General features: G+C 43.3%; 1 protein-coding gene across 1 annotated transcript in view; it reads right to left on the reverse strand.

The window, feature by feature from the left end:
• T265_08938 (hypothetical protein) overlaps positions 1-13412 on the reverse strand; it is a gene marked incomplete at both ends in the record, with an annotated part of 38933 nt that extends 25521 nt beyond the window's left edge. The window contains 6 exons of the mRNA XM_009174877.1: positions 1106-1276; positions 3419-3654; positions 4348-4654; positions 6850-6948; positions 10549-11124; positions 13233-13412. Of these exons, the coding sequence (XP_009173141.1) occupies positions 1106-1276; positions 3419-3654; positions 4348-4654; positions 6850-6948; positions 10549-11124; positions 13233-13362 (1519 nt within the window). The remainder of the gene's footprint in view (positions 1-1105; positions 1277-3418; positions 3655-4347; positions 4655-6849; positions 6949-10548; positions 11125-13232) is intronic.
• Positions 13413-13799: the final 387 nt, after the last annotated feature.

Here is a 13799-nt window from a genome sequence, read left to right on the forward strand (position 1 = left end):
GACAGCTTAGGTAAAACTCAAGTGAACTAGATTCCGGTGGTTCCAGAAGAATCACGTCAGAGTAGCAGCAAAACTTTTGTAATCAGAGTGAAGTGGAGATGGGTATAGGTTGTTGGCCAGCAGTAAATAAGGTCTGCATTGTTTGAAATTGATTACTACCCGTTGTTTAGGTATCAGATGAGTAAATTTACCTCGATGTAACAGCTGATCGAAAACCGAGAGCGTGAAATTAAGATTATTCGGGTCACTTTTCTCAAACGGAATAAGTGAAGGGTCGTCAGGTACTATCCGTCATTCGAGTGACAGATGAATATACAGACCTATGCTTCTAATAGCAGGCAAAGCCCACCAGACAAGCTGACATGTGAATCAGGTAAATGTTTATAACAAGTGGTTCGGTTTAATGCATCATATCAAAAGGCTAACTTATAGTACGAAGATACAAACTGGGTGTGGCGCAAATGAAAACGGTTAGCAGGAATACCCTTCTGCAGAAAACACTAAGGACGAAACCTTTGGCAAATCCAATGAATATTTCACCAGATTGTCGGCGTTCAGATGACAATCGTGCTGGGTGTCACCTGCACTTCTGGAACGGCTGCTCATCCCAACAGCCCACATAACTCAACCACTGATAGTTCCGTAGCAGCTTGTGTAGAAAAGCAGCACCATGGTCGATTCACAACCTTGTGGTGGTGCAGCAAGACTGTCGATTCTTAGGTTTGTGGTGCGCTGAAGAAATGCGCCTTAAAGAAACTAGAGGCACATAATAACAGGAAACACAGGAAACCAAGATTACAACTGCAGTATTTCTCACTTAAGATGACCTACCAGTGTGGTCATTCGCCTTAGTGAAATGTAAATGGTCATTGAATGCAAATATGGTGTCTTTGTTTGGCTTTGTGCCTAAACACAGCGGCCTGAGAGCGATTTGTAAACCCAAACACAGAGAGGCAATAGCTGTATCCAAACCTGGGAGGAATCTAAGGGTTTCGCATCTCACCCGCCAAAACCATCGGCTTCACGTATCCTATCCGAAAAGATATATATGTGAGCACAGTGAAATTAATCCACTGGGGTTCTAAAATAGGGAAAACAGACTTACTGTTTGGAAGTGTGTTGAAACGAAACCACGGACTTGAAGCACCTTCACGGTTGAGTATTGTCCTAATTTCAATAAATGCCTCATACAAACTGGCCGCTTTAAGTTCATCCAAATGACAGTAGAATTGGCCACCACCTGTATGATTGTCCGATACAATCGGTGAAACAATACCTGAGGAGTTCATGGGTAGCTTTATTGCGGTGCATATGGGCTCACGGATGAACCATCTAGATTGGGTGAAGAACAAGAGGAGGTCATAATTGTCCCATGAACTGTTTCAGGATGCTTCACTTTGAGTCAAAATTGTTCCCATCTTGATAAATCACCTCTGGAAAATTGCCCTTCTCTCGGTCATCTGAGGATTTCATTTATTGTTAAGGCCTCATGAGAGCATAACATATGTAGTCTGACCCAGGGAGGCTCAAGAATAAGTCGTTTGAAAGACTATAGTGTGTATTACAGAAGCGAGGAGAAAGCAAAAGGTTATCCAAAGGGAGCCACTATATAAATCTGCACTTTGTTGCTCACTGTCGAGCATGCGCTTATTGTGGACCTCTTATAGGTCACCAACCACACTAACATCCCAAAGATCGCACTCATGACAACGAAGAGTCAGAAAACCATACTCAACAAATGGATGAAGTTGAGCAATTCCAGCTGTAATCAGGATTACGGTAAAGGCTGAATCTCGGAATCTGACTCACCCGCTTGCACAGATCGATTCTCTCCACGGCAGACTGCTGGCACAGTGGCTGTAATGCAAGATGATAAAAGGATGACTGACAACCAAGCCTAGTGCTTACAGTAGATGTCTGTCTGAAGCCGGAAGATTACTGTTAATCACTTATAAATAGGCCATTTGGTGACCATACTAAAAACTAGCGGATACTTTAGGTGTGAACTAAAAATACTATGGGGATATTACCTCGCTGACTTCCTTGAGGAGATTAAAACTGTTGTACAAAGTGGTAATCAAATCACACCATTCCCTTTCAATCAAATCCTTGTGGAATATGCTGACATCTGAGAATATTCACTCAGAGCACACACTTGTTCGCTATTTTCAGGCGAGGGTCGGCATTAGGAGTACGAATCATTACTTGATAGAGTAGACCAAGGTATTCATATTAAGGGCCCATAGCACGAGGATGAAAGAAATTGGGAGACCGCAACCTGGATCGTGGATGACGGGAGACAGTGTCTCAGACTGCAGAAGAAGGGCTTATTTTCGAAGAGATCTATTCAGTGACTTTTGTAAACATGGTGATGCACGTTAATACTCATTGAGAAAAAACATCAAGCCAGCCATGGTTTAGGTTATGTTCAAAGAGGGTTAAGTGTAGGTTGAACCGAATATTTGTCATGTAGCTATATCAGGATTTTCTTATTCGACGGCCTAACAGGGACGATTAGCCGTAAATGGACAAAGTGAATTGGGACTTACGCAATGCGGTAATGAAGTGTGATCGGTAGGACTTGACGAGGATCACTCCAGGTTGGTGCATCCACTATGAGTTGCATTTTGTGCTGTTGAGTGGAGATATGGTGCACACTGATCATTTGAGGTGAACCTGATTTGGGAACATAAGAAATGTTGTAAATCAAACAACAACAACATCATAAACGAGAGATTCAGTTGAGTCTCTCCTGGAAACCAAATTGATTTGCAAATGAGTGTATTTCTCGAAAAGCTAGGTATCTTTCGTTTTCCCTCTTCAAGATAATCAAAAACTGGGATCCAATGCAATCAATAAAGTGAAAGAATTAGGGGCACTTGAGAAAAAAAAACTGGTCAACTGTAGAGAGTGGTCAATCTGGCGAAAATTAAACAAAACGTTGACAGGATAAGCAAAGCCAACCACTTTGGAATATCAACTTTACTGCATTTCTTTTTATGGGTTCCTCTCCCATTGCTATTTCAACCATTAATAACCGCTGACAGTCAATACGCAGTCGTTTTAACTCGAGTTGTTAGTCAAGCGGAACTCTACATACTGCTGACAGGCCGCGAGCAGAAGTGGCTTCAGAGGCGGAAGCAGCAACAGTGAAAAATCCTGGTTTCAACAAGATTGAGTAATGCTGAGCTTTTCTGCCTGAAATAAGTTGTCCAGAATCCTCAAACAAACCTGCAAATTATCGCGACCCATTCCTAGAAAGACTATGAGTGAGAACTGAGTGGTATTCGCAAACGACGAGGAACGCAGATATGTGCGACAACCCAGAGCTCCAAAAGATGCTCTAGGTTTGCACGAACAAACTGCAAAAGCGAGCTTCACGAGGGATTACAGTTAAGGCTAACAAACAGTGACTTACATACTGCCGTCTCTCCATTGGAACTATATATTAGCTCAAGTTCAAGCGCCGTTAGATGGCGATCCATTTGGATGTATGTGTCCACAAAAGCTCGAATGGCTTCCGGGCACAAGTTTGGATTGAGTGAAAACATCAGTGATCCGAACGGAACCACAACGCGGTTCGCTGATGATAATGATCCTGTCACGTTCCAAAGATGCTTAAGCCTGCGATTCCACACGATTTCCACAGCTGTTCTGAAAAAACAACGCGTTTTCAGTGTTTGTAAAGTTAAGTGAAACAAAGCTATGAATTATTGGTAGTCACTGTGACGAATACGCAGTAAGAAACGACATCAAAAATGATATATATAGGCAACCCTCTCTGATGAATTGCCGGACAAATGACATCGCATATGCTGACAGATTTTCATAATGACACTAGGGGACAAATGTCAGGCGAACAGTTTCCGATCGACACAGGTCAGCCATAGGACAAAACATTCAATAAAAGTGAACCAAGTACGATGAACCAAAGAGTGCATATCGCATCAAGTGCGAGTGAAAATAAACTTTATGAGCTTAGAAGCTCATAATTTGTAGATTTATAGTCTATGAGCCGCAAATGAGGTTCCATCCATAAAAAGAAAAAGCATAACAACCAGGATGCAATCAAACTAAAACACTACATTACGGAATAACATCTATTGATCCGCTGAGGCGAAGCTGTTTGCGGTTTTGGGAATCGAAGCAACATTAATTACAGAAAATATTGGAAATACTTTCACGACTGAACAGTACCAAGCACAAAGGATCACTTAATTGAAAAACCTAGCTTTGTGTTGCTTTTTTCGATACGGTCTTAAGAGAAGTTATCGAGAATTGTTAAAGCATGCAACGATCTCACTATCATGAGGTGAATGAAAAAGCCATGGTGAAGACGCGACAAACCTGGGTTCCTTGGTCGTTTCACCAACGGGCAATCCACGAATAGCACGCAAATGGCGAAGAAAGTTGAGCGAAGAAAGGGAATCAGAACGAAGGACGCGTAGACTGCCAAAAATCTCTTGCAAGTTCTCGAAGGCAGCGTAGAGATCAACCTCGGAAGTGTCTGGAATATGGAACAACGGCATCCGAAAACTAACAGGATTAATTGGGGAGATTGCTCGGTGGTCAGAGCGCGAATTTAATGACCGGAAGCTTGTTGATCCGAACCCGACGTCTTCATCTGGACCACCCCTGTCTAGGTCCAAGAAACCTGGAATTATCCCAGCCCTCGTGCCTCATTCAGGTGGCACGGCAGCTAGGCACCGAAAAAGTGTTACACTTGAACGAAGGGTTCCTTCATTGACTTCGCCTCGATAGATTTTCAAGTTGTGTCCTCATGGAAATAAAATTCCGCACCTACTTTGCTGCTTACAAGTAGACAAGCTCATAGAGCGATTATACTGTGGCAGAAAAAGGAAAAGATACGCAATGCTAAACATTTGAAGTCAAGCAACATAACTCGATGTGATCAGTCGTCACATAGAATTCACTAGCGTTTCGTTCTCATGGTCGTATATTGTCTGGTTAATTGTTCTAATTTACTGTTGGTGCGGAAAAAAGCTGCAAATGAAAACTGAAAGCGCAGAAATACTGACTAGACTACTCACAGTGTAAGGGCAAGGAAAACCACCTTATTACATCTGTTTACTGTAACACATAAGCCACACCAGGAATTTATTCCAGTAGACATAGGAAACATTTAAATATATATATAATCTGGACCTTATTCACAGTGAATTGGCTTGCTTTGGCAAGCGCGACCATTAGAGCAGCACATCATCATCATGGATAGCATGACACCAATGTGCAAAAGCGATGCTTTACTGCCGTACAACCATGATTTATTTGAGAGCCTTATAAAGAAGAAAAGAATAAAGGTGGACGGAGAGGTGACTTAGTGCTAGCTTACTACAATCATTCCGAAGTGTCTGCACCTCCATACACTCATTCAGGAAATCTGGATTGAAACTGACAACAACGCCACCGGCATCGGTTGGCAGCTGTTTTTGTGGTGTTTCCAATCAGGCCAGTGGGGATCACGCGGTCCTCATCCTGAAAGGCGAGTAGCACCGACAGTACTCAGGCGTTTCGTAATTTCCTTGATAGATCTCTGCTGAGTCAAGGTTTGGCCGCCTCTCCGCTTAAGCCACTCTGATTTCGGCATGGGAAGTAGTACTCTCTTCGGCAAACGATAGCTAGGCATACGCAACACACGTCCCAACACAGCTTCTGGTGCTAAACACATACTTCAACGGAAGTACCCGTTGCACAACCAAAAACTCGTTTTCTAACTGCCTCGTTACCGATACGCCGACACCAACACAGACCAGCTGTGGTCCAGAGACAACGATGGTCGGAGACCTGAAAACGTCTCAGCTCCGCTGCTTGAATAGGTTAAGTTTCACAGCTATACAAAAAAACAGCCCGTACTTTAGTCTGATATACATGTTTCTTGAGACTCAAGGATGTACCGCTTTGACACCAAAAAGACCCTCAAATTTGCAAGCGCGAATCGAGCTTTGGTGATTCGTGAGCTCATCTGTCACACTACAACCTGTCACAAAATCAGAGCAGCACTGTAGTAATCGTCGTGGTAATAAACTTACTAATATGCATCAACTTCATTATGGGTAATGGTTTCAGCGAACCGAAAATTTTCTACCACAAGGCACATCCATCAATAAGCAGAAAACCTCAAAAAGCGCAACAGGAAATGTATTATAAGAATAATTCATCCCTAGATATGAAGGATCCTTTGTTATTTCCAAAGACAGTCATATCTTTCGATCAAGATTAAGCTTGGAATTGCCACGTCCCACCTAAAATCAGCATTTAGCTATCAGAACAATGGTCAGTTTGGGTGCGCGAGTTGAAAGTGAACGCGTAAATTTACTTCATCTCTTGAACAACTCCGACAACACCTCCCTCGTATTTTAGTCCATGACGATGAAATCATCTGATGTGAATAGATACCATCAATATTAGAGCAAAACTTTCGTGTACGGTGTCGTTTACCGAGATGCGTGGTCTAAAGGTTGCTTCAAAGCCCGGTTGGGTGGACATACAGCGTATCCAAAAAAAGTATAAAAATGACCAATTAAGACTAGTGATAGGTGATATTGTGGAGAGCGTACGAAATACAGTTTGCTGAGACTAATTAGGTGGGCGTTGTCCACTGGCATTTTATGGTCACCTCCCACATATTGCTAGGCTGTGTAGTGGAAAATTATTTCGAAGAAGCAAAACGACCGGGTACTTCTTCACGTCGTCCTGCTACACAAAATCACCTCCGAGAATGATTCCTAATTACACTACTTACTGCAGGACAACAGCGCAACCAGGCGACCAGTTCACAGTTGCGTGTCTGCAGAACATTTATGTACGAAGAAGTCATGGCAGTCTTACCGTAGCATTCCTCCAAACTGATTACCAGCGACGTCACCGATGAACAACCACGAACCTGATCCAAGTCGGACATTTTGTAGATGACCACGTGACCACATTCTGTAAAGGGGGGAAGGACGGTGAAATTGTTGACTGTAAAAAGAAAAGTGGTCATCATCTATCAATGGGCTCGTTATCGGACGGATAGTAATAACAACGGGATGCAAACAACTGATGTAATTTTGAATACAAATTGCGAACCGTGTGCGGAACTGCCAGTAGGTGCACCACAATGGTCAGCAATTTCGCACTACTAGTGAATTTTCAGTAGCACAAACAGCAGAAGCGCTGGTTAACTAGCTGAGGAAAAGGTGGACCGAGCAGAAGCCAGTATCACGTTAGGGGCCCATGCGTGGTCCGCATGGCCACAATGCCAAGCACCACAAGATAAACTGATCACTAAGAGGAAGATGCGGCGAAGCATGAATTGATCAGACCTTGTCTAAAGTGGTGTGTCTTGACAATATAATGCGGGAATAGAAGAAGCACACGTATGGTTAAACAAGACTGTACCGTTGTTACGACATTCGCCCCGAAGACATGGAATGCATTCACCCAGCGCGGATCGTATGTAACCCAAGGAACAGGATGGGACGCACATGGTTCCCTCTATGGAGTACATAAGCGGCGAAGCTTTAGAAGTAGCGTTGAAGTTGACACAATCCGACCGTGAAATACAGCGGTGATTATGAATCTGTGGAAACAGAAGACAACGGGCTGGAACGTCATATGCGAAATAATTTACCTACAAAGAAGAATAAGAACGGTTAAAGTGAGATACTCCATAAAACGGGCAGTGTGCTTTAAGATATATTCGAGAAACCAAAGTTACTATCGTCATAATGATGGGCGTTTAAACAGTAATCCATCCATCACAGAATCCCGAGGCAGTAATTTTACCGAAGAAATGTATGAAAAGGCTGCCATCTTATACTGAATGCAGCAGTCGTCAGGTTGACCTACTACACATTCAATTGGAGAATTTATCGTGTACATGAATTTACTCATCAAAAAGCCCAGTAGCACTGTACGTCTGTTTAATCCATACTGGAAAGTATCAGTAGCGTGCACCACACGAATCTCAATGGACAGTGAAATTCACCACCTTACATAATGCCACGAGCGGCAGCACCAGTCCGATTAGCTCTCTTTTTATCTAATATTCTTCTGTAGTCTTTCTACACCCATCGCTTGCATTTAATTTTTATATTTGAGATTATGCTCTTCAAAAATAAACCATGGAACTAGTATAGCGCCCCACATTCTTCAATCGATTCACACCACGCGTTGACCGGCTCACACATCCGTCAATCCTTACAACGATCCCATATTTACTCATACTTAACTCCCGAGGCTATCCTTATAGTCGGTAGTTAGTAACAACAGAGAGACATAATGAGGCGAATCATGGGGGTCCGATAAGGTCATCAGTACTCAGCCTTACCTTTTACGCAGAAGTGATGTAGAACACCGAAGCTCGATCGAGGACAGTGAAATTACATAAAGGTAATAATCGGTAACATAATTACCAACTGATGTATGATGTGGCCAAAGTTAATTTGCTTATTGCAACACGTGATAAACGAGGTGAGACGAGACTATTTTTGGTTCCCCCGAAGTTCGGAATGAGTGTACAACCCTATAAAAAAGATTACCATCCTTAGCCCATAACTCTGTCGCAAAGCATCAATTGTCAGTGGGTACAGTGTATTCTACAACAGAATTAACAGTACTCTAATAAAGACTAGCCATAGTGGGATTCTGAGGTCAAAAGCTCGAAACTACGGGTAAACACGTCAGGTGTCCTGTCCTCTCAAGATGGTTCGAAGAGTCTAAACATGAAGCCCCATGTAGCCGAACTCCCGAGGATCCGACCAAGTTTTAATTTTAAGCTTGGATCAAAGGTTAGCTACATCAACAACCTAACCACTCATCAATTGTCTGTTTGTTTGAATATCTTCATTGCCACTTCGACCTGATGAGTTGTTGGTAGTAAATTTCCCACCCACTACTATTTGTATCCAGGGGCCTCACGGTTAGGTCAGGTAGTTAGCACAAAGATTGTTCATCCATAATGACGCAGAATGCAGTAGTTAGTCACCGTAATGCGGACTCACCACGCCGAAGGATAAGCATGCCTTAGGGTTACATACACCTGAGAAGACGACCCAGGTAGAGTTCCGCTACATACTGATCAGAGTATTTTCACGGAAACCGAAAACGAACTCTGTGCAACCAAGCTGTATCCGGCCGATTGCAGAAAATAATGAAAATGGTTGAATTGACCAACCCACTCAAAGTCGAGCACCAATTTTGCATCTTCTAAAAGCGTTCCCTGTGGAAGGGCGTCAAGCAGATAACCAGGACCATTCTAAAATTGAGTGAGTGAAACTACCGGAACTGTCAGCGCTCACTGGTATGTGCTTCAAAGACAAATAGCGGTGGTAACCAGATAAAACTGATACGTTAGTTGAACACCAACGGACTCTCACCTCTAAATATTCACCAGGACAGGCATGTAGGCAACGGCCGTTATGAAATACATGCTTGCACGCAACGCAGTCATCAGGCCCAGGTCCAGTGCAAGCACCAAGACATTCTGGATCGCAGCATAGACCGGGATTGGCTGAGAAGCAGGCCAAGTTTGTATTCGTACATTTTACGGAACATCCTGCGACAAACAGATATTCAACTCCAATGGACTGGACAGAAATGGAGCACAGTAAACTGCTATACAAAAATAGATGAAAATAAACCAGCCTCACGTACACGGTGTTAAATCATTCAGCTGTAACACCTTTCAGTGCCTAGCCGCCGGGCCACCCGAAGGAAGCAAGAGGACTGGGATGATGCCAGGTCACCCAAACCCAGACAGTAGAAGTCGAGGGGTGAAGGTCGAGTTCGAACCACGGACCTTCTGGTCAGTATATTCGCGCTCTAACCACTGAGCCATCTCGCCCCCATCAACGCCATATATACGGTATCGATGTAGCATCCCAGTTGATTTCCACTTACTATGACTTAACCAAGCACAGTGATGATGACAGTGGTCTAAAACAGTGCAACTCATGATGAAAACGTCTCAATTCTGTGTCGATGCCTTTTAGGTCAGATAGTGAGTAATAATAAAGCCTGAGTTAAATGTAGGGGAATATAGACAAAGGTTCACATCTCTGCCGTAAACATTCGAATGAGATAAAAGCGAATTAATGTGCCATTCGTTCCAGTCCGTCGTTCAGTTGGCCAAAAACCCAACGAGTAGGTCTCTTATTCTGATATCGAGCACCAAGCAGGATCTGACACTTAGATATAGGACGTGGAACTGATAGGAATTTAGATAGAATCTCATAAGGTGAGTAGTAGTAAAATGGGTCCCTATTCAACACTAAAACCGCTCCAGAAAGGTCATATGACCCGCCTCAGTATGTCAAAACTTAAGAGATCCAATGAAGACCAAAGATTTCGGGTGGCTGAGCAGTTCGGGAAACAGACAAGAGATTCCGTAAGTGAAAGATATCTCCGCCAGGATTGGAAAATTATCCCGCGGAAGTTAGCCAAACAACGTACAGTAGTGAATAGTATCCAAGTGATTTGATGATGTCAACCATACCAAATGAAAAACAGTGAAAGGTAAACACTGAGGAAAAAGAAGCTACCCACCTATTTGGCATACGTTATCCGACCAGCATCCGGACGGCTGCGTTTCTTTAGCATAGCATTTATTGGGGCATACGTCAAGACAGAACGGTTTCAAGCCTAACCACGAAATCGAATGTGGCGAATTGATTGGAGATTTGTCCGATTCCACCTCTGAAGAATGGAGTGTGAGCGAAGCCCAGTGAACTGAGTTCACATAACACAAAGATGGATTGTCCCACAATGCGATTCGTAGTTTTCCCAGATGACGGAGCTGATGAAGGCCGATAGAAGCCAATGCTGTATTTCTAATCACCAGTGGATATTCTTCCCAATAAGACAGCACCTGTTGGCTCATGGGAAACCATCCACGAATAACAGTTAGTTGTGGCAAAAACCGGGATAAGTCCGCCTTACATGTAGAGTGCTCGATAACGAGTGCGCCCACAATTTCAACAAGATTTGGTAGCGAGCAGTTTGCTTCTCTGCAACATGCATCCGTCAGATAAATGACACGTAACGACCCATCGATGGACGTACAGTGCCGAAACGGCAGAAGGGTCTGCGGACTTGGCCATTGGAGAGTGACTCCTGAGCAAACTAAAAGTAAAATGAACGCAAACTGATATAACATTTTTCTATAACTAAAATAAAGGCACATGCAAAAGAGCTGTGTAAAGTGTAACTCTCGCAACATACTTCAGCCAGCAACACAGGATAGTAACAGGCCACATTGAAACAATACTTTTTAATGAAATACATATTGTGTTTGAAGATGCAGGGTTATTCTCTGTCCAGTTTGTTGTTCAATTCTGTGATTCACGTCATCATGAAGTGCAAACTCCAAGAAATCAGAAGGCTACGTATTGTCAGAAGAGATATCATGCAGATGATACCGTTTTACTGTTTGATGATCCTTTGTCCGCACAAATTACTATAAACAGGATATCGGTTTGCATATCTCAGCAGGGACATAACCCGTTGTTATGCTAGAACGAATAGAGTCGACGCGCGGATAATCGCCTTCGTCAACTTGAATGATCTGTAACGTAAGCTAAAGGGCCCTGTATATATGACAAGAGTGGTCTTACTTTCCCGTTACGAAACTTGCCCACCCGCAATCCAAGCATGTGAACTGTCTTCGGACGTCTGATCAGCGGTGTCTTGCTGGAAATGAGAGTTAGCTGCCTGCAAGATGCTCACGTGTGCTTAGTGTAGTGCTGCTTACAAGTGTGGGCGCCCCATTCTTGGTCGTTTTGTCTAGGAACACAAAACACCGCATTAAACTCACATGCTTTCCTCGTGATTGCACGAAAGTTGGCGATGAAATGCATTACTGGTGTATTGATGCTAGCGACGATGATGTTTGAAGATGATAAGGTAGATGTAGTCAATCCTGGGCAATCACCGACAATCCTAGAACTTCTGCTTTGTAATCACTTGAAAAACTTTAAACCCGTCGAATGCTCGATGATTATCCCAAAATCCTGCATTCAACTATCTGGCTACTAACGAGCAACAAAACTGCTAGACGTCTAAGGAGTTGATTCATCCCTTCGAACGTAATGGGCGTGTGAAGGTAGTAGTAAAAAATGGTTAAACAGTAGGCCTATTTAGTGGATCACCCTTTACCATTTTTATCCACATTTCAACTATTACAGGGTTAGCTACCTGTCTCGTTTTGCTCCCGAAGAGAAAGTACCGATAATAGGAGGCCAATTCTGATGAAAGCTCCTTTTTGGGTACATTCGTGGCCGATTTAGTGTTTTGGGGCATTGTTTGAAAATTGCAAAAGCTTGCAGAAATTATTTACAAGTGAGATCGTTTCCCACTGTGAAATTAGCATACTACTTCTCAAAGAGTCACCGTAAGTTTGATTGTTGTCCTTTGGCAAAATTCTTGGATTCTCAATCAGGTGAAAACCGTGTTGTAATAGCACTTATGGTTTCTTCCGAGCTTTCACCTCACTATCCGAAGAATAACCGGAATCCCAACTCACCCAGAAATTCCTCTTGGGAAGGTGAAGTGGCTTTGTCCAAATTGGACACGAACCCTCAAAATTTAGCATACTCAACTAATTGACTAGGCCCTCAAAATGAGTGTAATTAAATATGGACTTTAGTCTTTGGTTCGGGTTATTCCGAGAATGCGACTTCAACAACACATATTTCAACACAAACTTTGCATACCTCAAGAGGACCAACGTCCTAGGACCTTAAACGTACAACGGCAAACAAGTGCACATGCGACTAATCTCGCCTAGGAAGGTTGTCCACCAGTATGTTGGCTCCATTGTCATCCGTGACATCGTCTAGTAAAACCAGTCGCGTCTGAACCGTCTATGACCACCGAATGGCGCCAAATGACTGAAGATTCAGCCTAATGTGAAATTAGGAAAAATACCTGTCAAGTGGATTACAGTGGTTAAAAAGACGTCGACGCGTCGGTTCGCACTCCACTCCGATGATATCCTTAAAAGACTCATGTTTCATGAGCTTACTGATCAATTTAGTGGATGCCCTGGTGAAGGTGGTAAATCGTCACGGTAAACCAAAATCCTGAATTATCTGTGGAGCCGGGAATCGGCATCCCCGGGGACAGAGAGTTTCACAGGAATATGATGGGAAGAGATCTCCCTTGGTGCAAAACAAAGTTTCATGCTCTACACTGAGGTATACAATTTTTTAGAAACACAGCAAATTACTTACTGGAAGATGCGACGGATAAGAAACATACTTCAGTCCAGATAGATATGTGCAATAGAGAGAAACGCCACCACTGTCTGGTCAATATGAACCGCTGGAGGAATTCATGGGTTGCATTCGGTCGTCCATGCATTTCATTTTGACAAAGTTCTGCATTCACACCTGCATTTCAAGTATGCTGAAATATCACCGGAAATAGGGTTCTGCAAGAGAGATTGAAATAAGCACGATATTGATGTATACAACGGGATCTGGGTTGTTACGTGATGCGACTGGAGTACAGACAAGAAAATGAAGAACCTATTCAGAACTACCAGGCTTCCGAAATCTAATTCGAAAACCAGAAGTGGGTTGGAGCCACGGAGCTTGAGATACCGCAGTGGTTAGGATGCGAAATTACTGACAAGACGATCTGTCGTTCGGACTCAGCCTCGGTATCTCGATTCGCTAGACTTAGATAACCTGACAGTATCCCATTCCTCGTACTTCCTTCGGGTGACATGGCAGCTAGTCACTAAGAGGGTCTTACAGCTGAGTGGCCCAAGTGGTTAGAGCGCGAATACACTGACC

The sequence above is a fragment of the Opisthorchis viverrini genome (assembly GCF_000715545.1).
Source record: "Opisthorchis viverrini unplaced genomic scaffold opera_v5_246, whole genome shotgun sequence".
Lineage (NCBI taxonomy): Eukaryota > Metazoa > Platyhelminthes > Trematoda > Opisthorchiida > Opisthorchiidae > Opisthorchis > Opisthorchis viverrini.